The 21,664-nt window shown below is 37.5% G+C and overlaps 2 protein-coding genes across 2 annotated transcripts; both read right to left on the reverse strand.

The window, feature by feature from the left end:
* Positions 1-23: 23 nt before the first annotated feature.
* zgc:194990 (uncharacterized protein LOC568410 homolog) lies at positions 24-8,076 on the reverse strand. The gene is made up of 10 exons (XM_057356117.1): positions 7,901-8,076; positions 5,774-5,888; positions 5,464-5,562; positions 5,202-5,303; positions 3,917-4,081; positions 3,080-3,217; positions 2,497-2,548; positions 2,313-2,339; positions 2,142-2,168; positions 24-2,046 (listed from the first exon to the last, which is right to left on the reverse strand). Exons 2-10 carry the CDS (start codon positions 5,834-5,836, stop codon positions 1,487-1,489), a joined length of 1,233 nt encoding a protein of 410 aa, XP_057212100.1. The 5' UTR covers positions 5,837-5,888; positions 7,901-8,076; the 3' UTR covers positions 24-1,486.
* Positions 8,077-8,450: 374 nt separating this feature from the next.
* On the reverse strand, positions 8,451-19,527 carry si:ch73-61d6.3 (occludin). The gene is made up of 8 exons (XM_057357535.1): positions 19,190-19,527; positions 16,633-17,403; positions 15,827-15,988; positions 11,999-12,147; positions 10,373-10,588; positions 9,962-10,133; positions 9,766-9,807; positions 8,451-9,649 (listed from the first exon to the last, which is right to left on the reverse strand). Exons 2-8 carry the CDS (start codon positions 17,380-17,382, stop codon positions 9,551-9,553), a joined length of 1,590 nt encoding a protein of 529 aa, XP_057213518.1. The 5' UTR covers positions 17,383-17,403; positions 19,190-19,527; the 3' UTR covers positions 8,451-9,550.
* Between the last annotated feature and the right edge of the window lie 2,137 nt (positions 19,528-21,664).

Below are 21,664 nucleotides of genomic sequence, written 5' to 3' on the forward strand. Positions count from 1 at the left end.
AAGAATATTCTATAAATACTACGAGCGCCCACTAAAAGCTTTCTTATGCTACTGCCAAGTGAAATGCACTTAAATGCATTTACAGTATTTACAGATATACCAGAGCTTACAAGTTACAAGATTTAGACAAATGTAGATTTTAAGCTTGGATCTGCATAAATGGAATAAAAGTGTCCAAGTGGCTCTTCATGCAGTGACACTCAAAATCACGTTTTTTATTGACTGTACATAAGAAACCAAACGTGAAGCCATTTTTGCTGTGTAAATGGGTATTGTAAGTGTAAATGGTTAAAAAGATGCAAGGAGGAAAAAACATGATTTTATATGCAAATGTCAATAATAATACAGTATATGAACAATTAAAAGCAATGTTATCACTCTTGATTAGATTTTTTTTTCTTTATTTTATTATTTTTTCCGTTATTTTTTTTATATTATAGTGAGCATTATTTTTATGTGACAATACCTTAAAGGAATAGTTCACCCAAAAAAATCCTGCCATTATTTATTCACCTTCATTTCTTCTAAATCTGTGTATGACTGTTAACTATAAAAATATTTTGAGAAGTGTCTCAGTGGTTTTGTGTCCATACAATGGAGGCCAATGTTTACCAACACTCCTCAAAATATATTTTGTGTTCTGCAGAAGAATTAAATACAGGTTTGGAATGACACGAGGGTGAGTAAATGATGAAAGAATGTTTAATTTTTTGTGAACTATCCCTTTAAATTCTATATTTACATAGAACTTACAAGATACAACTTTATCAAACTATGGAAAAACTGCAGATATGTGACTCTGGATCACAAAACCAGTCTTAAGTAGCATAGCAGTAGTATGGGTCAAAATTATCGATTTTTCTTTTAGGCCAAAAATCATTAGGATATTAAGTAAAGATCATGCTCCATGAAATTATTTTGCAAATTTCCTACCTTAAATATATCAAAACTTTATTTTTGTGAGTGGATGGCCTGCCACAGTGCCCCTGATTAACAACTTCAAAGGCAATTTTCTCAATATTTAGATTTTTTTGAGCTCTCGGATTCCTGAGATTTAAACGATTGTATCTCAGCCAGATATTGTCCTATTCTAACAACACTTATTTTAAGATTAATCTTATTTATTCAGCTTTCAGATTATGTAAAAATCTCAATTTCGAAAAATTGACCCATAAAACTGGTTTTGTTGTCCAGGGTCACATATCTGTTTTCACAAATTCAAGAAGGCAGCATGCCCAGCGCTCGTGCATCGGTCAGCTAGAGTAAACAAGCCCTTGGTTGAATTACTAAGGATTCATCTGTTATCAGCATCTGCACGCAGAAACTGTTGACCTATTCTAAAAAATATTACATATTACCCTCTGTGCACCCCAATCCCCCTTTTTTGCAAGCAAGGTCAAATTTGTTTTGAATACTGTGGTGATATGCGTGAGTCGCATATATATCTGTGTATCGAGAGATCTCGCTCTATATGATGTACTGTACATTAACAGAACAGACAAGGTCCCTTACAGAGACATGGTTCCCTGACGTCTGCAGGCCTGATGACCAGCTGTCTTACCATCTCAACTGTCCCAAACACCGGATAAAGCTTCTCTGTGAACCTCTCGCTGTACGTGTAGATGTGCGCTCGTCGCTTGATGTCATAGAAGGACAGCTGGCCCTCTTCAAAGTCCAGGTAGATCCCCACTCTCTGAGGAATGAGCGCCTGGCGTATATAGGTAGCCGGGACTGTCACTGCCTTGAGCTCCGTGCCTCTCTCCAGCCTGAGTGTGAAATATCCGCTCTGAGGGTTCAGCGGTCTGTAGCCTTTACAGAGGGCCGACTCTTTGGCTACCCCGAGACGCCAGTCGCGGTCACCCACTTCTACCTCCCAGTAATGGCGTCCCGACGAAAAGCCGTTTGAGGCCGAACAGCACCACCAGCCATCAAAGCGGCGCAAACTGCTGGAAACCTCTCTACGCTCCAGACCGCAGTGCATTCGCTTGTGGTCCTCGGACAGCAGCAGCACAGGGTTGGCCGTCTCTGGGTCGAGGGTCACTTCCACTGTTAAACAATTCGACATTATAGTAGTTTATTAGATTTATGTTTTCATGGGTGTAATGTGGAAAATATAGGATAGACAAAATAATGACACATACCGGAAGCATCACATATCCAGTTCCAAACTGAAAAGAGGGAATTACATTTCTGTGTTAATACATAATATAATAAAAAGCAGTGACTCTAAACAACTACAGTTCTGATGTGCAACACTTTTGAATGGTTGTAAATAATTCATAATGTGATGGCCTAATGTTATAATCTCTCACCTGTGTGTGGAATGTAGCCAGTACAACCTGAGACAGCGGTAGAGAGAGACTTCATTTTAAATCATTACCAAACAAGCTTATTCAAAAGACAGTAATAATCAGTAATCAAAGCAGAAGTTTACAGTTTACAGAAGTTCAGGTCTAATCTGTTTATGTAACATAATTAATGACATCACTTGCTTACCGATCTTCTGGGTTCTTTGTTTTTGTGCCAGCCACAGTCTTGGAATAAATTCCTATAAGATGTATGAAACTTCACAATTTAAAAAGACATTACCGGTCCTTAAAGGGACAGTTCACCCCAAAAAATGAAAGGTCATTCATGAATTACTCACTCTCTTGTTGTTACGAACCTTTATACATTTCTTTGTTTGGTTGAACACAGAGGAAGAAAGTGCCCCAGAACTGTTTTCTGTCTGACATTCTTCAAAATATCTTCTTTTGTGTTCAACAGAACAAAAAATGATAAAGTCATTTTTCCTCCTAAGGTAGTCAATGGGGTCCAAGAGCTGTTTGGTTATAAGCATTCTTCCAAATATCTTTCTCTGTGTTCATCAGAACAAAGCAATTATACAGATTTGGAACAACTCGAAGGTGAGTAAATGATGACAGAATTTTCATTCTTGGGTGAACTATCCCTTTAAAACAGGCTTATTTCCTTAAAATGTATATTTTTTTTATTTATTTTATATTGGGGGTGAAATTATAGACACGGACATAAAACTATTGTTTTTTAAATATTGTACAATATTTCAGATTCATTGCACCTTGTCTAAATGTTCCCCAAGCAGGACATATATCAGCAGCTCCACAGCAGAGTCCAGATGTGACAGGTGACCCCTCTTCCACTGCAGCTCCACATCATCCAACATTATTAACACTGCCTCACCTGGCCAGACACCATTCTGGAGAGAGAGAGAGAGAGAGAGAGAGAGAGAGAGAGAGAGAGTTGAACTAGGTGATCGAACTAGGAAGTGATAAGTCAAGGTATTTTTAAATATACTCTATATATGCATCACAAATGACATCTACTGTTTCCTTCATGGTGTTTATTAAAATAGTTTAGTATAGTTGATCATTTATTTTAATTAGAGTAATTGAAAAACCGCAATGTTGAGTTTCCATAGATACAAAGCTGTGTATGTATGGGCTTAGCAGGGTTGTGCATGAGTCAGTGAGGTCATCTGTATTTAACACAGCCAGACAAGAGGAGAGTGAGTGCGCGTGTGTGTGTGTGTGTGTGTGTGTGTGCGTGCGTGCGTGCGTGCGTGCGTGCGTGCGTGCGTGCGTGCGTGCATGTGTGCGCATGTGTGTGTGTATTGGCTTAGCTGAGTTATGCATGAGTCAGTGAGGTCATCTGTATTTAACAGTCAGACAAGAGGATCATAGCTAGGTTAATAACTTAATTCTTAATCAGAGAGCAACCTGAGACACAGACAAAAAGAGAGAGAGCAAGAGACATTCACTCAAACTGTTATACTATTAATGTATTTACAATAGAAATAAAAAAATCTGTAATGCAAAACAGAGGCATTTTTACTCAGACTATCCAAATGCATATCTGTCCTTTTTTGAAGTGTCACATTGTTCGTCTCTGTCCTCACCGGATGTCTGCTGCGCTGATCTCTGGTCCAGTCCATAATGACCCTTTTAAAGGGACCCATGTCATATTCTCCTCCCTGCTCAAGCATGCTAAGCAAATGAGCCTTCCAGTCACGCTTTTCTGGATACACGTCAGCATAAACCTCGACAGACTTCTCTGTATTTTCCTGCACAATAAGTACAAACAGCAAACTTTTACACAATGACTAATATGGGGTGGTGTAGTCTCCCCATCTGCAATTGGTTAACCAACTTTGTTTGATAATATAGTAATATAACAATGACCTGAAACAAGCAGAGGTGGGAAGTACTTGATAGTTTTACTCTACTCAAGAACCTTTTTAAAGTATTTGTACTTTTTGGACAAATGTAACTTCACAACATTATAAAGCATATATTATACCTTTTACTCAACTACATTTTATACATACGTACATTTTCACATGTTTTTTTTTTTTACCTTTAAAACATAAGTACATTAAAAATCTACTTTATTTTTCACTCAAGGAAAATTTTCAAGTGTGCCAAGTAGAAGGCACGATATACTATGCTTTATAATGTAAAGTACATTTTTTGCATGTAAAACACTGATAAAATACTTGAAAATCTACTAACTAATCAACGTAACTAAATGTGTTACTGTTTATACATGAAAGTTTTTTTAACTACAACTGTATGATCTAACTTTTAAAAAATCTATAAGATTTTCTTAATAATCCCACAGAGATGCATTTGATCCAAATCCCTCTTGATCCCAAACTCATAAATTCAGCATTATATAAATGATTCAATAGAAAAATACCTTTTTCTCAAATACCTCAGAGGCCTATTCAGCACCTTCACAGTTGACATTTATGACGCCAAAACCTTTTTAATAAACAGCCCGTGTCTGACTCGAATCAATTACTTTGATTTCTCAGGCAAAATGTGCTGACAATGTGGCTTTTTTAAAAGTACACTAAATCCGTGAGGTGGACACCCCAGAGTGAACTAAAGCTCAGTCTCTTTCTCAAGGACAAAGTGTTGTTGACTACAACTTAAAAAACACAGCGATTAGAGCTTGATCCTTTGAAAACTGACTTGAGAATGTTAAACCTTTAAACCACAGCAGCACTTTAGATCCAGTTGGATATGACTGGATGGTACTGTGGTTGTACTTTCCGTTTGAAGCCTGACTTTCTATAAATATAACTAATCTACAAAAAGCCCAAAACAATGTTTTGCTAAACGTCCTAAATTTTGAGTTTTGCAGGACCCTGCAGAGGAGCAACCCTGACACCTTCTGACCTTCATCCCCAGAATGTTGGCAGTCTCCACAATGAACTCTCGACAGGCGTGTGGAGGCCATATATCCTCTCCCATCCAGATGTGGGCAAGAATGTCTGATCTCTGCAAGACATAAGAGAGTAAAATTCCATGAGTGCGAGTTATAAAGTGTGTGGAAATCACTGAGCTGACAGGAATGTGATATTTTCTTTTAGCCTGGCACCAAACAGTGGTGTAGTAGTCATGTGCAGATGCAATGGAGAAACACCTAAAGTCATGTTACCTGACAGAGCCGGTTAAGCTCTCGTGCCAGCTCCATGATAAACAGTTGACTCTCTGTTAAAGGCTCCTTTTTAACAAGTTTTACTTTCTTTCGAGTCTCCTGTAGAGAGATTTGGAAACCAAAAGACATAATAGCTAATCTTATACTTAACATTCTAAAACAAATCTGTCTCTGTTCTGCATTATCACATTTTTCATATTTCATAATCATAATTAATACTGTAAAATAATTTAAATAATAAAAATGTATAATATTTGACATTTTAAATAATTGTAACATGGATTTTTATATCTAATTGAATGAACTGTACCTTTAGACGGAGCTTGAGCTTCTTGGCCGGCTCAATGAGAAACTGCAGGCATTCCTTCATCATCTTAGCAGGCTTGATGTGAATCTTTTACAAATCTGTGAGATATGGAAAAACCCTACAGAGAAAGAAAGCAAAACTAAAAATGCAATAAAACTGTTGAAAATGAAGATTGGAAGGGTCTCTTAAAACTTAAAAAAGCAAACTAAACAGACTTAATCTGCAACTTGGCATTATTTTTTGATCACTCTGCGCCTCTGCTCCAATCAGCTATTTACAAATGAGGGTACAACTCCACAGAGACCAGAAGAAGCAGCTGAGAGCAATTTTAATAAAAGCTCGGGGACACGAGTGGAACACGGTTCTGATGAATCAGCACGTCTTCTCCAGTACACCCACCCAGCCTGCCAGAACATCTCAACGCACGGTTCATTCCTTATTCTTATCCCAAATCATTCAAAAGGGGGTTAAATGTTATCATTATAAGTAACTTACTACAGTAAGTACTTTATACAATTGGGGTTGAAAAGTCGGTAGCACTTTATTTTACAGTCCTGTTTCCCATGTACATACTGTGTACTTATTACAGTAAATATAATAACTAGGTAGTAACCCAGAACCTACCCCTAAACCTAAACTTATACCATGTAGTTAGTACCTAGTATACAAACCAGTTCTTTCTTAGGCAAGTACACTGTAAGTACAGTATAGGTACACGTACTGTAAAAATAAAGTGCAACCGAAAAGTCTATAAGTGAAAACTCACTTTCACACTCTGTTTCTGTTTGGCACAGTAGTGCAACGTCACACAAAATGAACTAGTTTATAAGATGATTAAATGTACCTGCTGATTTAGCACTATACAACTGAACGTGATAAATGAGTTAAAAGTTTAATTCGCGGCCCACCGAGAATGAAATGCACTGGCACCCACACAGGTTACAAATCTCTGGGGGAACCAATCATTAAACATTGCTGGACTCTGACAAGACGTATTGATCTGTTTTACCTGAATTCAAGTGCCAAAAGTAAATGTGATCATACACTGTTTCCCTGGTGTATGTTTCTAACTACCAGACATTTCATAATATAAGAATGAACGGCATGAATTGAGATAAACGCTTGTACATGGCACATTCATACAAAACGCACTATGCAATATCAAATAGGACTACAGTAGACAGACAATCCTCATAGAACCAAACAGACTTTCTTTCTTCTGTAGAACACACAAAAAGTTGGTAACCAGACAACACTGCACCACATTGACTTCCATTGTATAGACCCAAAACCACTGAGACATTTCTCAAAATATCTTATTTTGTATTCCACTGAAGAGTCATACAAATTTGGAATGACGTAAGGGTATATAAATGATGACGTCACTTATAGAACCGCACAACTTTTCATCTAACTTGCAACTAACATACTGTACTAGAGGTACAGGACCTTGCTGTCCCTTTGGTACGCACAACACACTTGTTTACACGCTTAGCAAGGTGATGGCAGTGTCACACCACGTCAGATTAAAGAAATCTGGGCAGCTCCGGTCAGACACACGAACCACGTGATCGAGCACGAAGGGGACCCACACCACTGATCCTTTAAGCGAATTAAACAAGGAAGGTAAGTTACAGCAGTGTTTATTTTTTGACCACGCGAAAGGCGACAGTGTTGAATGTTTAAATGCAAAGCCAGAACACATTTTCATTGTCATACGTGCCAATACAAAGTAACATAGTTATTCCCAATATTACATGAATTTTAAATGATAGTAAAAAGATAATAGTGTTGCAAATATCTTTACATAATGTTTTTTATTACTGCATAATTCATATTGTAAGTCCAAACAATTTATTTTGCAATTTCATTTGGTTTGTTTCTGCTAAATATACAACTTCGTAAATACAAATTCATAAAATGAAGTAAATCTTTGTGCTTTTGCAGAATTGTGTTTTTTCCAAACTCATCATCTCATGCATCAGTAGGAAAAAACTTAGCGCAATGCTCAGAGAAGAAGCGCAATGCAGTCAAAACAAAACGCAGGCGCGCTTATTAACGTGAACACGTTCACAAGTCATTAAAAAGCTGCAGTGGAAACAAAGTTTAAAAAAAATAAAAGTCACTTACCGTTTAATTTAACCTTCCGGAAAACAAATGTCCTTAGTAAGTTTGTTGTACATCAGACTCTCAATTTCATCTCGTTGGGCTCATTCATTGAGTAGATTCGTTTCAGCAGTCAGACTCAGGACAAGAGCGTGTGTGTGTGTGTGCGTGCGTGTGCGTGCGTGCGTGCGTGTGTGTTGCGGCCAATCGGCGTTCACACACATCTTTCTGCGGAGTGTACTTCCGTCAAGTTTCCGATCGAGGCCGAAGGTCTGCTCGTCATTTTCCGTGAATGCGTCGAGCGGTAGCACCAAAAGGATATCCTCAAGAGGGCGTGCTTGTAAAAAAAATCGTCACTTCTCTCGTCCTTGTGACCTTATAAGACTATTTGCATTTAACGTTTTCCTCAATAAATTATTAACTTAAATGCATGTTAAACACTGTTCTGAATAACCTGACTTTATAGTTTTTAGAATCCAATCGTCAAAAAACAACAAAACAAAATGTTTTCGCAAAGAAAAAAGGCTTTAGAGTACTAACTTTGAGAAACAGATCAAAAGACTTAAAATACAAAACTTTATTTCAAAACAGAACGGACAACAAAAAATGTAAAGATGAAAACATGTTGTTATGTGAATGAGAAAAACAACAGATATTATCTCTTTAACAGCTCAAAAATAAATGCTTGCCAGGTTTCATACAAAAACACTAGTAAAAAAAACTCATTGCCCAACATTATAAAACAAATCAAACGAAACATGTGATCTTTTATAGGCAGTTGATTAGTTCAGAGATAAAAGCAACTATTACTTTTCCAAGTAATAAATGCAATGAGACATTTTATTGCTAGATTAGAATTCTTCAATATTTGCATACATTTTGGATATTTGCATAGATCATTATTGTCTTTTCTTTACAAACTTAATTATTAAGAAATACAATTCCAGTTTCTTTTTAACGATTCAACATTTCAAATAATCTGTCTTGTCTCACAGAGGCAGCCAAATATTTGAAAGAAAAATGAAAGAAGGAACTTTTTTAACTTTGCAAAGGTGTGCAAGTCTGAAAATAACATCAGTTATTCCTGGGAATGGTTATGACTGTTCTGTTTCTGCTCTGAAAACAAGCAGTGCCTCAGCAATTACACATCGACAGATAAAAACAGCTCATAATAAAACACATACAACTTACCAACAAGGAAACCGATTGCACAGATGTTATTGCAAGTGCAATTACTCAGTTAGAGATTGTCCAAAGTACATTTCCTCCAACAAACCTATGCACCACAGCAATCAGCTAGCCTTGATGTTAGCACTCACAGCCACACCCATATAAAACAAACAACAAAATAACATTATTTCAATGCTTCGTAGCATTTCACGGGCTACCGTATATTAAGTCACTCTGGGGAAAGCAAATGGAAAAGATAAATTCCAGGTAATGGAAAGTCTTACCTGTCCGGAGCATGCAAAATGGGGGGCAAGCAGAATCCCTGCCCCTGGTTTCCAAGACAACCATCTTCAGGATTCAGGTTAATCATAAGCACCAGGTAAAGTTTACAGGAGTTTGGGCAACTTTGGTCACGCAGTCATTTGAAGGTTTCTTCATGGCCGCCCGTGTTCAGTTAAATAGAGGAGTGTTGAAAGAGTAGAGATGATGGTTTAAAGGAAACCATTAGTGATCATGGTCGTAGTTCTTGACCATCCGCTTAATATGGAAAAGCTTGTGACGCAGTTTTCGACATTGGAGCTTCTTGTTTTGATAATCTGGCATCTGAAAAGAAAGAGTGACGGGAAGGAAGAGTGAGGAGAGGAACCCTTTATATTACCATCCAAATGGGACGCATCTATTGATTTGATCTTGTAATATGCATGTTTAGCATGGCTTACCCGTTTTAAGTCTTTGAGTCGATTATATTCCTCTGCCACAGCCTTTAATGTGAGATAAAACAGATAAGGATTTGATTAATGGATAATTAAAATAGTACAGAAAAAGTTGTTGGTGGACCCAAAAATTGTTTTGATTCTCCATGTAGAATTGAGGAAAATTTAGGTTAATTTAATGGAACGTTTTTCAGAAACTAACCTGGTACTTTGAAGTGCCCTCATCCAGTGTGTCCAGCTCCCTGCTGAGCTTGTTTATCTGATCATTGATGTCATCCATTTCAGAACACATTTCCTTGTAACTCCTGAGATCCGAGTCAAACTCTTTCCTATACTCATGCCGCTGGGAGTCACATGTAATCTCAGGATACATGCTGAATGGAAATGAAAAAAGAGAGTTAATACAAAATGCAAGACTATGTATGAAGACATCTGGTGTTGTGAGGCAACTGGCTGCCTGTATGGATGGCAACTTTAAGTCAAGGGGCATCTATATCAAAACAAGCAAACAGTCCCCCATATGTTTTAGAAGTCCTCTCAAATCAAGTTGTTTTATTTAGATATCAAGTTTTAGATTAAAAATGACACAAATGAATACACCAAAAATCCGTACCTTATCCATAGATCCTCATCGAAATCATTGGTTTCTCCTCCTGTCGTGTACTCGGTTTCATACTGGGATTCATCTAGCTCGGGGTTCCTGCGGCGTCTATTGCCTCTGAAAGCAGACGGTTTGCGGATGGTGTCTGTCTGATCGGAAGGGCTGGAGCTCATCTCTCCAGATGGGGATGTAGACTGAGATGGACGACTGAAAGGACGCTCAGGATAACTTCAAAAAACATGACGATATATGAAAATTAGTCTGGGCTTATTTTGAAGAACTGTATGAACTTATTTTGAAGAACTTTTCTAGCAGTAAAATCTTGTCACTTACAGTACGTCTTCCATTATGTTTAAACATTAGAAAACTAAACTCAGAAACACTGAAAACTAGATTGTACAGGTTGGTCCAACCTCTGTTATATGCATTTATTTCAGTATTTTTAAAAATCAGCTAAATATGTCTCTTTTCTGTGAAAACTTAAAAACTCTTCTTCTTGTTTCTCCCTCTTCTAACAGATACTGCTTCGGAAAATTCTTGAAACATTGTAACTATACATAGCATTTCTGACATTATTGCCTGTCCAAGATGAACTGCTTTACTATTTTCCTCACTGTTTTAAGTCACTTTGGATAAAAGTGTCTGCTTTATCCCTAAATGTAGAATATAAAATGAAACGAAACATTAGAATAACATAACATTTTTAAATAACTTGACTTCCACAGTACATAACAATGACAACAACATTAACTCAATCATTCCAATGAAAGATTGTAAAGGCACAAAAAATAGTGACAAGCAGCCAAAGAGAGAAAGAGCCATAATCCAAAAACTTTAATGAAAGTCTGACTAGTGCTTAATAAACAGATTCAAGGAATAACAAGGTCACAATAAAGTGAATTTGATCTCAGGCCAAAACACGTCACATCTGTTGTAATCTGACCAGACTTCGTAAAACAAATAGCCCAGAACATTAGCCAGATTAATGGGCCAGACAAATAACTACTGAAAACACAACAGTACAGCCCATTAAACTTCACCGAACCAAGGTCGCAAGAGAAATAAATAAATGTCTTTAATAACTACACAGCAAACAGGAATGCCATTCCAAATGACTTATAACAGCTGTAAAAGGATAGTTCATCCAAAAATTAAAATTATTTCATGAATTACTCACCCTCAAGTAGTACCAAACCTGTATGAATTTCATTGTTCTGTTGAACACAAAGAAAGATATTTGGAAGAATGTTAGCAACTGACATTTCTGGGGGCATCATTGACTACCACATTAGAAAAAATTAAGATGGTCGTCAAAGGTGCTCCACAACTGTATGCTTTCCTAAATTCCTCAAAACATCTTCTTTTGTGTTCAACAGAACAAAAATAATGACACAATCATTTCCTACTATGGTAGTCAATGGTGCCTCGGAAATGTCAGTTGCTAACATTCTTACAAATATCTTTCTTTGTGTTTAACCGAACAAAGAAATTTATACAGATTTGGAACAACTTGAGGGTGAGTAATTCATGACAGAATTTTCATTTTTGGGTGAACTATCCCTTTAAGGAATGAAATTAACCCTGGCATTTCCTCAGTAGGAAAGGAGCAGGAACGAGCTAGCTCAACATTAAACTCACCTGTTATAGTGGGTCTCAGAACTAAAGACACTACCAGTTTTAGGTGGAATGGAGCCTACAATGGGGGCCGATGCCAGAACAGGAGCCATTTTTTCTGAAAAGACCACAGACGGCTCATGCACGCTCTGTCCATCCTGTACATGGTTGACCTGAAAGGAACACACTGTTTAGTACACAAACTGTGAGATAAATCTTGAAAGTTTGAGTTTCGATGTGCTTCATATCAGGAAGCAACTGTTTCGAGTTAATAAGTCTTACTGTTTATCAATGTTATCTTGTTTTAAACAGAAGACATTTCAAAGCTTATTTTTGCTAAAAGAGATCTAAAAATAGCATAGATTTTATTTTTACACATTTGTCTCTTTGCTTAATCTACAGTTGCAATTGTTTAAACAAAACCTACAATATTAACAATGACTATTAAATCCACCCTGCATGTGCAATTTAAAACTGCATTCTGTCCTACAAACAGAGCAACATTTTGAAATCTATTGTTTAGACTTGCTTTTCCTCCTATCGTACAGGAAAGCCCAGAGGGAAAAAGAAGCAACAGTAGTTACAATTCCCTGCACTTCCTGTTCAGTTTTCATTTAAGAGGATGTTCTCAGCATTCAAGCGAGTTTATTGTCACAACCATACAATGCCAATGGTTACAACATTGTCCTATGTGACTTACAGCATGTGTGTGTAACACCTATTCATACTCTACAGCACATTTTAAAAACAATTATAGAGTTTACAGTTTACTAAAAATTCTGACATTTATTCACTTATGTTCGCCAAATCTGTACGACTCAAATTTGCGACTGACAGCCTCAGTGCCTGCCTTTTCAAGGATAAAAAGAGCTGTGTTAACAGCCTTCAAAATTTCAGGTTTGACAGGATAAAGAAAGCCATACGGATTAACAACGACGAGACTGCATAAACATGAGGTGCAGACTTTTCATTTGGGGGAACTGTCTCTTTAAGATTTAAAGGGATGCTTCACCCAAAAATGAAAATTCTGTCATCATTTACTCAAGTCCTCAAGTTGTTCCAAACCTGTATAAATGACTTGTTCTGCTGAACACAAAGGAAGATATTTGGAAGAATGTTAGTAATTTTCAGTTCTGGGACATCATTGACTACCATAGTAGGAAAAATGACAATGGTAGTCAAAGGTGCCCCAGAACTGTTTGCTTTCCTACATTCTTCAAAATATCTTCTTTAGTGTTCAACAGCACAACATTTTTGTTATACAATTATTTTTCTACTATGGAAGTCAATGGTAGTCAATTCTTCCAAATATTTTTCTTTGTGTTGAACAGAGCAAAAAAAATTATACAGGTTTGGAACAACTTGAGGATGAGTACATGGTGACAGAATTTTCATTTTTGTGTGAAGTAACCCTTTAAGAACGACTTTACAAGATGAAAGACATGGCTGTATAAATGGATATAAGGCAAACAATAGGGGAAAATTCTGTGCTGTATGTAGATAAAACAATGAAAGCAGGTGTGTGTGAGAGAGATTGCTTGTTTGTTCAAGACGGGTAGTCTGTGAACGTGTGTATGTTCAGATCGGGAAGCAGCAGGAAAGAAGGTGGAGAAACATTTCCCCGCAGCTGGGGAAAAGGGGAAAGCCACTGTGCAGAAGAGCCCAAGTCATCCAGGAATTCCAACAATGCTTTCTCTGCGTGAGCTAGTGCCTCTGCTGATCCGTGATCACGACATATAAGCTGGGAAAGAATGCTTGAGAACACAGCAAAGAGGCCGTCTCATGCTCATGACCTGCTTTTGCACTAGAATAAGTGAAGGAAAGGAATATAGAGAGAAGACAGAGAAAGAATGAGCCAGAGAAAAACAGGGAGAGAAAGGTATTCGAAGGGAGTGTGTGGAACGCTGTGAAATCTCATAGATCTGGACAGAGAGAAAGAAATGAACCAGCCTCATTATGGTGGTCATTATGTTTCTGACGGGCATAAATTCCAAAATCAAATGCACCCCACAGAGTCTCAAGTGTACAGGAAAATAACCTGTGGAATGTTATTGCTCATTGGTAGCTCTTTTATGACTCATGAGAATTCATGGAATTATCAGTTTTGTCTCATTTGATTTAAAGGGACAGTTCACCCAAAAATGAAAATTCTGTCTTGAATTACTCTCTAGTTGTTCCAAACCTGTATAAATTTCTTTGTTTGGTTGAACACAGAGGAAGATATTTGGACGAATGCTTGTTACCAAACCACCATTGACATAGTAGGAAAAATGACAACGGTAGTCAAAAGTGCCCCAGAACTGTTTGCTGTCATACATTCTTTAAAATATCTTCTTTTGTGTTCAACAGAACAAAAAATTTAAAGTAATTTTTCCTCCTATGGTAGTCAATGGGGTCCAAGAACGTGGTTATAAGCATTCTTCCAATATCTTTCTCTGTGTTCATCAGAACACAGAAAAGGGTGAACTATCCCTTTAAATTTTAACTTTGTTTTCAGTCAGGTAACAGGTTTGTATAAAGCTTGAAGTGTATGTTTAGGTGACATAAAATATACATAACCAAGTATAAAACAATGGAAGTCTGTGAGATGTGCTCAATAATATAATGCAAAACCCTGTGTGTGAGTTTGAGATATAGAATGAAAGAGTCACAATGAACAAATCACTGCTATAAAATAATGATGACACACAACATGACTCATGTTTCACACAACACAAATGTACTGCATGTCACAGAAACCCAACATTCTGTAACACAGATAAAAAACACTGACCACTGATCTACAGTAGTTGTCAAAAGTGATGTCTGGATGGCATATTATAGAATAAACAAAACAAAATCTTTTATTGTTGTGTGTGTGGAGTGTTTTGTGTGTGGGTGTGTCTGTCTTCTGTGTTTTCAACCTTTTCTTGTTTTTGCAGGTACAACTTTGATTGTTTTGCTTGTAGTCAATGTGTCTCATGTACAGCTGCTTTGTAACAATGAAAATTGTAAAAGCGCTATATAAATAAAGTTGAGTTGAGTTGAGAGTTTTATCTTATTTATTGGACAAAATTATTTGACCACAAGGCAAACTTCAGTATATCAATGAGTTATGGGTTTTATTCGAATATACCAAAATGCATAGAAAACCCAAAAGCTTAGAAGAAATCACGCATACACGGCCTACAGTGTTATCAGCTATTAACATTTGTAATATTTTGTAGCCATTTTGCTGGGTCTTGATCATATTTGTGCATGTGTTGTATTAACCTTAAATTCTTGTAAAATCTGTGCTAAACACTCAAATCACCCCAAACACAATTACACAACATGCATACAATTTTTTAAATATTATATTAGAATAATGAGTAAATGCTTTAATTTACCAAAGATGAGAATCAATTTTGGCCACTACTGTACATAAACAGACAGATAAACAATTATGTTTCACTAGTTTTATCAAAGGCAAAAATATTTCATATGAATAAACAACGTGACTATGTAAGATTATGTCAACAAAAATAATTATTTCGATCGGATGGAAAAAGACGTGCATATTCACTATTAGGAGTGTGTAAATAAATGACAATTAAAGTCTTTCTAAACATCTGGGTTTAACAAATGTTTAGCCACTTAACACTCTCAGTCTGGTTAATGATCAGTCAAAGTGAAACCGGGCTGGCCGTTAACAAACAGAGCATATCAGCAATACATTCAACCATGTGACTGAATTATCACCAGTATTGCACAGGCTGTTGAAAGTTTAAACTATGAAAACACCACCCTATTCTAGCACTGCCCTTTTATCTAGATGTACCATTCGTTAGTTTTTGTAGTATGTGTATCTTGTGACTAGGAGAGAACACTTACCCAATCCTCCACATCTCTGCCCTCAGTTCCTCCCATCAGCGGTTTATCCCAGTGGATGTTTGGTTTCCCATAGTGCCAGATTTTACTTCTGGTCTTATAGGAGAAGAAAGCAGCCACAGCCAGTGCAATCACAACCAAGAAACCACAAACCATCGCAACTGCCTAAAAAAATATAAAAATGCAACATTGAGTTATAAAAGCAGCAGACTAAAATAAATATTTTGAGTATTTTTAAATAGAAATTAATGTCTACAGAGAGCAATTTTTTAATACAGGGTTTAAGAAAGAACAGAAAATACATTTACAGTAGTGCACTGGGAGCCTAGTTTCTCATTTTGTAAAGGAATGTGCATGTTCCTTAAAATGTAAAAGTTATTCAAATCTTGTTAGAGCTTTAAATGAAATGTTCTCTAAACTATTGTTGAGGTGTGGCTACTTTTCTAGATGGATATGCATTACCAGAGTAACTCCTGTAGATGGAGATTTCTTTCATCTCCATTGCTGTATCTGACCCCATAGTTAGATACAACCTTGCAAATACAAGGTTGGTAAGCAATTCTACAGCAATTCTTTATGTATTGTGGTTATACGTTATCTAGTATCGAATGGTAGTTGCATATTTTAAGCATTTATTCACAGATACGCCTGTTTGCATTCTTATGCTTAAATCATTTCTGTTCGTTTTACCAAACTGAGAAATGATTCAAAATGATGATCATGTCTAATCCTTCAATTGTAGACTATGCCGAAAATAAACTATGACTTTCAAAATAACAGCAAGATCTGCAGATGCTTTAACTTTGTACCTCCTGAGGGTCCACGTAGCAATAGTGGTACAAGTACTGGTTATAGACGGGAAAGCCGGCCCCCATTCCGGTCACACCGCTGCCATAGAGGTTCTGACACATCATGAGCATGGGGTTGTAGTACATGCTGGAGGAGCTTTGAGCCATAGGGTTCACTCCTACAATGTACACAATGTTTATAATGCCTTGAATTACTGCCATTATGGAGCTAACAACAAGCACCCCCAGGTAGAATTTTCTGCTGCGGAACGTGCTTGATTTGGAGAAGCTTGCTACGAAGAACCCTAATGAGATGATAAAGTTTATGGCGGCGACGGCGATCATGCTGGTCTTTGCTGAGTAAGGAGTTGGGTAGGAGCTGTAGCTTCCATATCCATAGTTACTTCCGTATCCATAGCTACCAGCATATCCATACCCACTTCCATATCCATAGCCTGGATTGCCAGAACCGTAGCCACTTCCATAACCTCCGTATCCATACTGCATGTCCCAAACCAGAGTTGAGGCCACGCAAGCGAAGATTCCGAGGCAGAGGATTAAAACTGACCCGACCATGATCTTCACAATTCCGGGAGGGGAGAACCACTTGTAAAAATCTTGTGGCACCTCCTCGCCCACATAGTAAGATCCTGGAGGTGGAGGGTAGGGATCAAATTCACTCCGCGGGTCTTGGAAGCTCCCAGGTGGCCCAAAGCCGTTGGTGGGTGGGCTGTACATAGGTGGACTATCGTAAGGCTGTTTCTCAAACATCTCTTAAAGATGATGGGCAATCTGATAAAATAAGCAAGCATAATCATGAATAACATTATTCAGATTCTACACACAGAGAGAAACACAAAAAATGATATTTATAGACAAATATGCATACACCCCAGCTGAAAAGTAAATCAATGCCAAGCCAAACTTGTAATCCTCTGACGTATTTTATGTAAAATTATATTACGACAAACAATATTTATGAAGAATAATTATAAAAATGTGTAAATGTGGAGTCAGAGGAAAAAACCTTTCCTATCCTGATAGTTCATCACTCTATGAACTATCAGTGTATGGAAAAATTGTGTAGTAATCTTCAAAAACGTCTCTCTATGCTAAAAAAAATAGGTAAGGTCTGGAATAGAAATAACAGATCTGGAACAAAATGTCTGAGTAAATAACAAAAGAAAGTTCATTCGCAGGTAAACTATTCCTTTATGTTCTAGGTCAGCATATTCGTAGTGACAGAAACAAATGAATAAATACACCAACAAAATGACGCTATACCAAAACCACAAGTGCTGTAAGCACTGAAATAACCGCGCCGCCTATGAGTGTGAGGTAATAACAACAGAGAGCAAAGTGGAGACGTCGACACCAGGGATCAGAGTCTACACAAAGCCACTGTTAACAGGCCCAACCGTGGGAGTACAACTCTGTCTCATTCATTGTCCAACATTGACTTTGAAATGCGTACATTCCCATTCTTGCCAAATTTGTAATGTTATTAGCTACTATTTGCATTGTCTTTAATAAAATACAGCTACTTTTCCACCAAATTCACTTGTTAAATGTCACATTTAAATAAAACGTCATGCTACTGTATATCTACTTCAGCGCACGTAACCTCTCCGACAGAAGGACACTTTCAGACCCTGGCATTGGATAGATTAGCCATTTTCAGGTTACTATGTGTTCACTTACTAGTTGGCCTCCCCCAATGCCTCTCCTTTGTTGTAGCAAAAAGTCAAGGCTGCACTCTGTCTGTGAAAGGTTACCATGGTAATTAAAAGCCCGAGGTTAAAAAAAGAGGGTTTGGGTAGAAAAAACAAGAGCTGTTCTGTCTGTGCCACTCTGGTGAGGCGGGTGTCTGTGAAGGGGGATACAGTTGTAAGGAGGATCAGGTTCCCTCAGGGGAATCCATTCTTATTTACCAACTTTACACAGGTTTTAGTTTATGTGTGGGTCCATGGATGAAAGTGTAAAAGAGTTTAATATGCGGTGAGGTAATAAGTAATACCGCCATGTAGCCTACCATACGATACTCCAGGGTATTTCAAAGAATACATGTTGAAAAAACAATGACATAAGCATAGCACAAGCCTTTGGAATTACCATGGTACATATCCAAAATATCCTTCCATTACTATACTGTCCCATTTTGTTATTGCATGGCAGCCAATTGGGTACAAACTCCAGTCATACCAAAAGTAGGTTAACATAGAGCAAAGATCACACAACATGTTATTGTTCATTTTACATGGTGTCTCTCTGTACAACAGCTGCATGTGACTACAGAAATCTACAAAGAGTTTTATTCACGCTTTTTTTACGTGAGACCACAACAATGAAGTTTTGTCATACAACCAAAGAGGCATATGAGATGATGTTGATACTGAAAATGTGTTATTTACAACAAAAAGCTTCAATAAATACTTTATAATAATACAATTATTAATATAATAGGCTACTTTTAAAATATGTACTGTACCAGCCATTATGTCAAAGCTGTAAATAAAATATATGAATACTAAAAAGTAATCTAATAGCCTAACTTCATAATAAAAAGTAATATATTTACCTTTTTGAATTTTCCTTGAACAGAAGAAACGATGGTTTTTATATAAATTTCCCCAGGTTTTCTTCAGCACACGTCTACAATATAATCCAAAAAGAAGCGCAGGTTGAAGAACAGGTGTTGGTGTAAAAAGTTGTTCAGATCGCTCCTCTTTCTATATGATACGCTCCGACTGACCACCTGCCCTCGCGTGCAGCGAAACTCATCTGAATACAGTTTGTCTCTTTAAACTACACCTGTGATTTAGATTTATGACGTCTTGAAAAACATGTGGGTGAAAAAACGCACTGTGAGAATAAACTTCCGTTAGAACAAAAAGTTTTGAAGATTTAATCAAAGGGACGTGACTAGTCCACCAGTAGTCCAAGTAGCCAGCCCAGGTGGAGTCCCATTGGACAAAACCCGCGAGTAGGCGGGTCTTCCCCCTCTGTCTCACACGGTGAACATGAAGCCAATGAAATAATTAAAAATGTAATATTCAGTTGTCAAAATTCTAAATGGTAAAAAATGGAATCATGACAGTTTTATATTATATCACATTTACGTATTTTTAATTAAGCTTAAATTAAAAGTGTCCTAAAAGTGTCATGATTGAAAATATCACACATCTTCACAGGGACACCTGGAAACACAGGTAAATTAGCCGCCCTACTACAAGTCTATGACAGGTAAACGACTGATTAATACTGTATGCGTTTGAGTTTACGTTGTGGTTTATTAGCCTAATCTCATTGTAAAAGACTCAAAATTCTTGAACACATACGCGATAGATGAGAAGTGATTAAATGAACAATCTGACAAATGAATTCTAAGTAAAGTGAATAAATGTAGGAACTGATCTGGAGTTAGTCTTAGCAATTAATGGGAAATACGGTGTGCCTTGAATAACTTGTTAAATTAACAAATCTTTATATTGACAGCAGTGGGAATAACATAGACTTCAGTTTAGGCCCTGCTCCACTAGGGGGCCAGGAAGCTTCGCCCACCTTGCCTCCACCCAGAGCCGTTGAGAGAGAGAGAGGATCCGTGAACCGCCGTTGCTGTAAAAAAAACTGTTCCTTTGCAGTGAACGGACTTGGCGCGACTCTCTCTCTCTCTCTCTCTCAGCGATTCTTCGTCAGAGTCCAGCACGGGTTCTGTTTCATAAACCCGACATCCGACAGCAGCACTTATTTAATTCCGTACCCGACCCTACCCGTTTGACAAAAATGCCGCGACCCGAACCGCACCCGCATTACATCTATATGATGTATGGACAAAACCATTTATTTTCTCATGCAACAAATAACAAAATATTAGGAATTCCTGGGTATTGCATTTTTAAACATGTAACTAAATATGGCAGAGTTTCAGGAGAGACAACCAAGAGTGAATCCACTAAAATATTGTTAGCTAATAGTAGGCCTAGCTATGCTATATTTGATTAGTGATTTATGAAATGTGTTTTGATTTATGAAAAATGTGTTAAAAATAGCCTATATTGTTCATGTGATTTTAACAAGTTACCCTTTTCTGTAAAATTTTACCAAATTCGCTAAAGGCTAAAGCCCATTGCACATTGAGTCCGAAATTTGCGTCCGAAATTTCCGCACGTTAAAAAATAAATACGACCTCACATTGTGTCAATCACATTTACACACTGCCTTCGATATTTTCGTCCGTCATAAAAAAATTCGGACCGGATTCTATTTTCTGCGTTTTTCGCATCCGTCAAGCATTTTGAGTGGCCTTTTTTAACAATTCAGAGACACCATGCAAACGAGAGCCAAATACGAAAAACGCATACGAAAATTTCGGACTGTATGTGCAAAGCCCTTTAGCTTCCATCAAGGCTAAATAAAGCTTAATGCAGAAAAAGGACCAGGAGCATGATGAGCAGCTAAAACGTTTATTTAAATTGTATCGAGTCACTACTAATAGCTGTCATCAGTTGCACGCGACTGGTTACAATGCTCAACGCTGCAATTAGAAACCAGCTCTTCACACAGAGCTTGAACACAAAAAACAAACAAGGACGGGACCCTGTAAAAGCAGCTTCGTATCAGCTGAGGTGAGTAGGAATAGTCTTGGCTACTGGAACCGCGTTCCGCACGTGCGTATTATTTCCCGACCCACATCCGAACCCCAAATGACACATGAAAAACTATTCCACCCATTAGGCTACATCAAATATTAGCGGTTTACCCGACGGGTGATGGTTTTGACACCATTCAACTCAACTCTCAACTCAACTTTATTTATATAGCGCTTTTACAATTTTCATTGTTACAAAGCAGCTGCACATGAGACACATTGACTACAAGCAAAACAATCAAAGTTGTACCTGCAAAAACAAGAAAAGGTTGAAACACAGAAGACAGACACACCCACACACAAAACACTCCACACACACAACACGCACACGCACCAACACACACAGACACAGAGACACACACACACACGGATGCGCACGCACACACACACAACACACACACACAC

The sequence above is a fragment of the Triplophysa rosa genome, linkage group LG17, assembly GCF_024868665.1.
Source record: "Triplophysa rosa linkage group LG17, Trosa_1v2, whole genome shotgun sequence".
In the NCBI taxonomy this organism is placed as follows: Eukaryota; Metazoa; Chordata; class Actinopteri; order Cypriniformes; family Nemacheilidae; genus Triplophysa; species Triplophysa rosa.

Excerpts from the sequence above, each read along its gene's own strand:
- zgc:194990 (XM_057356117.1), bottom strand. The coding sequence starts at position 5,836 with ATGATGAAGGAATGCCTGCAGTTTCTCATTGAGCCGGCCAAGAAGCTC. Across the intron at positions 2,340-2,496 it reads ACAAAGAACCCAGAAGATCG|GTTGTACTGGCTACATTCCA; the intron begins GTAAGCAAGTGA and ends CCGCTGTCTCAG. Across the intron at positions 2,047-2,141 it reads CTGGATATGTGATGCTTCCG|TGGAAGTGACCCTCGACCCA; the intron begins GTATGTGTCATT and ends ATTGTTTAACAG.
- si:ch73-61d6.3 (XM_057357535.1), bottom strand. The coding sequence starts at position 17,382 with ATGTTTGAGAAACAGCCTTACGATAGTCCACCTATGTACAGCCCACCC. Across the intron at positions 9,808-9,961 it reads AGGGCACTTCAAAGTACCAG|GCTGTGGCAGAGGAATATAA; the intron begins GTTAGTTTCTGA and ends CTCACATTAAAG. Across the intron at positions 9,650-9,765 it reads GACTCAAAGACTTAAAACGG|ATGCCAGATTATCAAAACAA; the intron begins GTAAGCCATGCT and ends CTTTCTTTTCAG.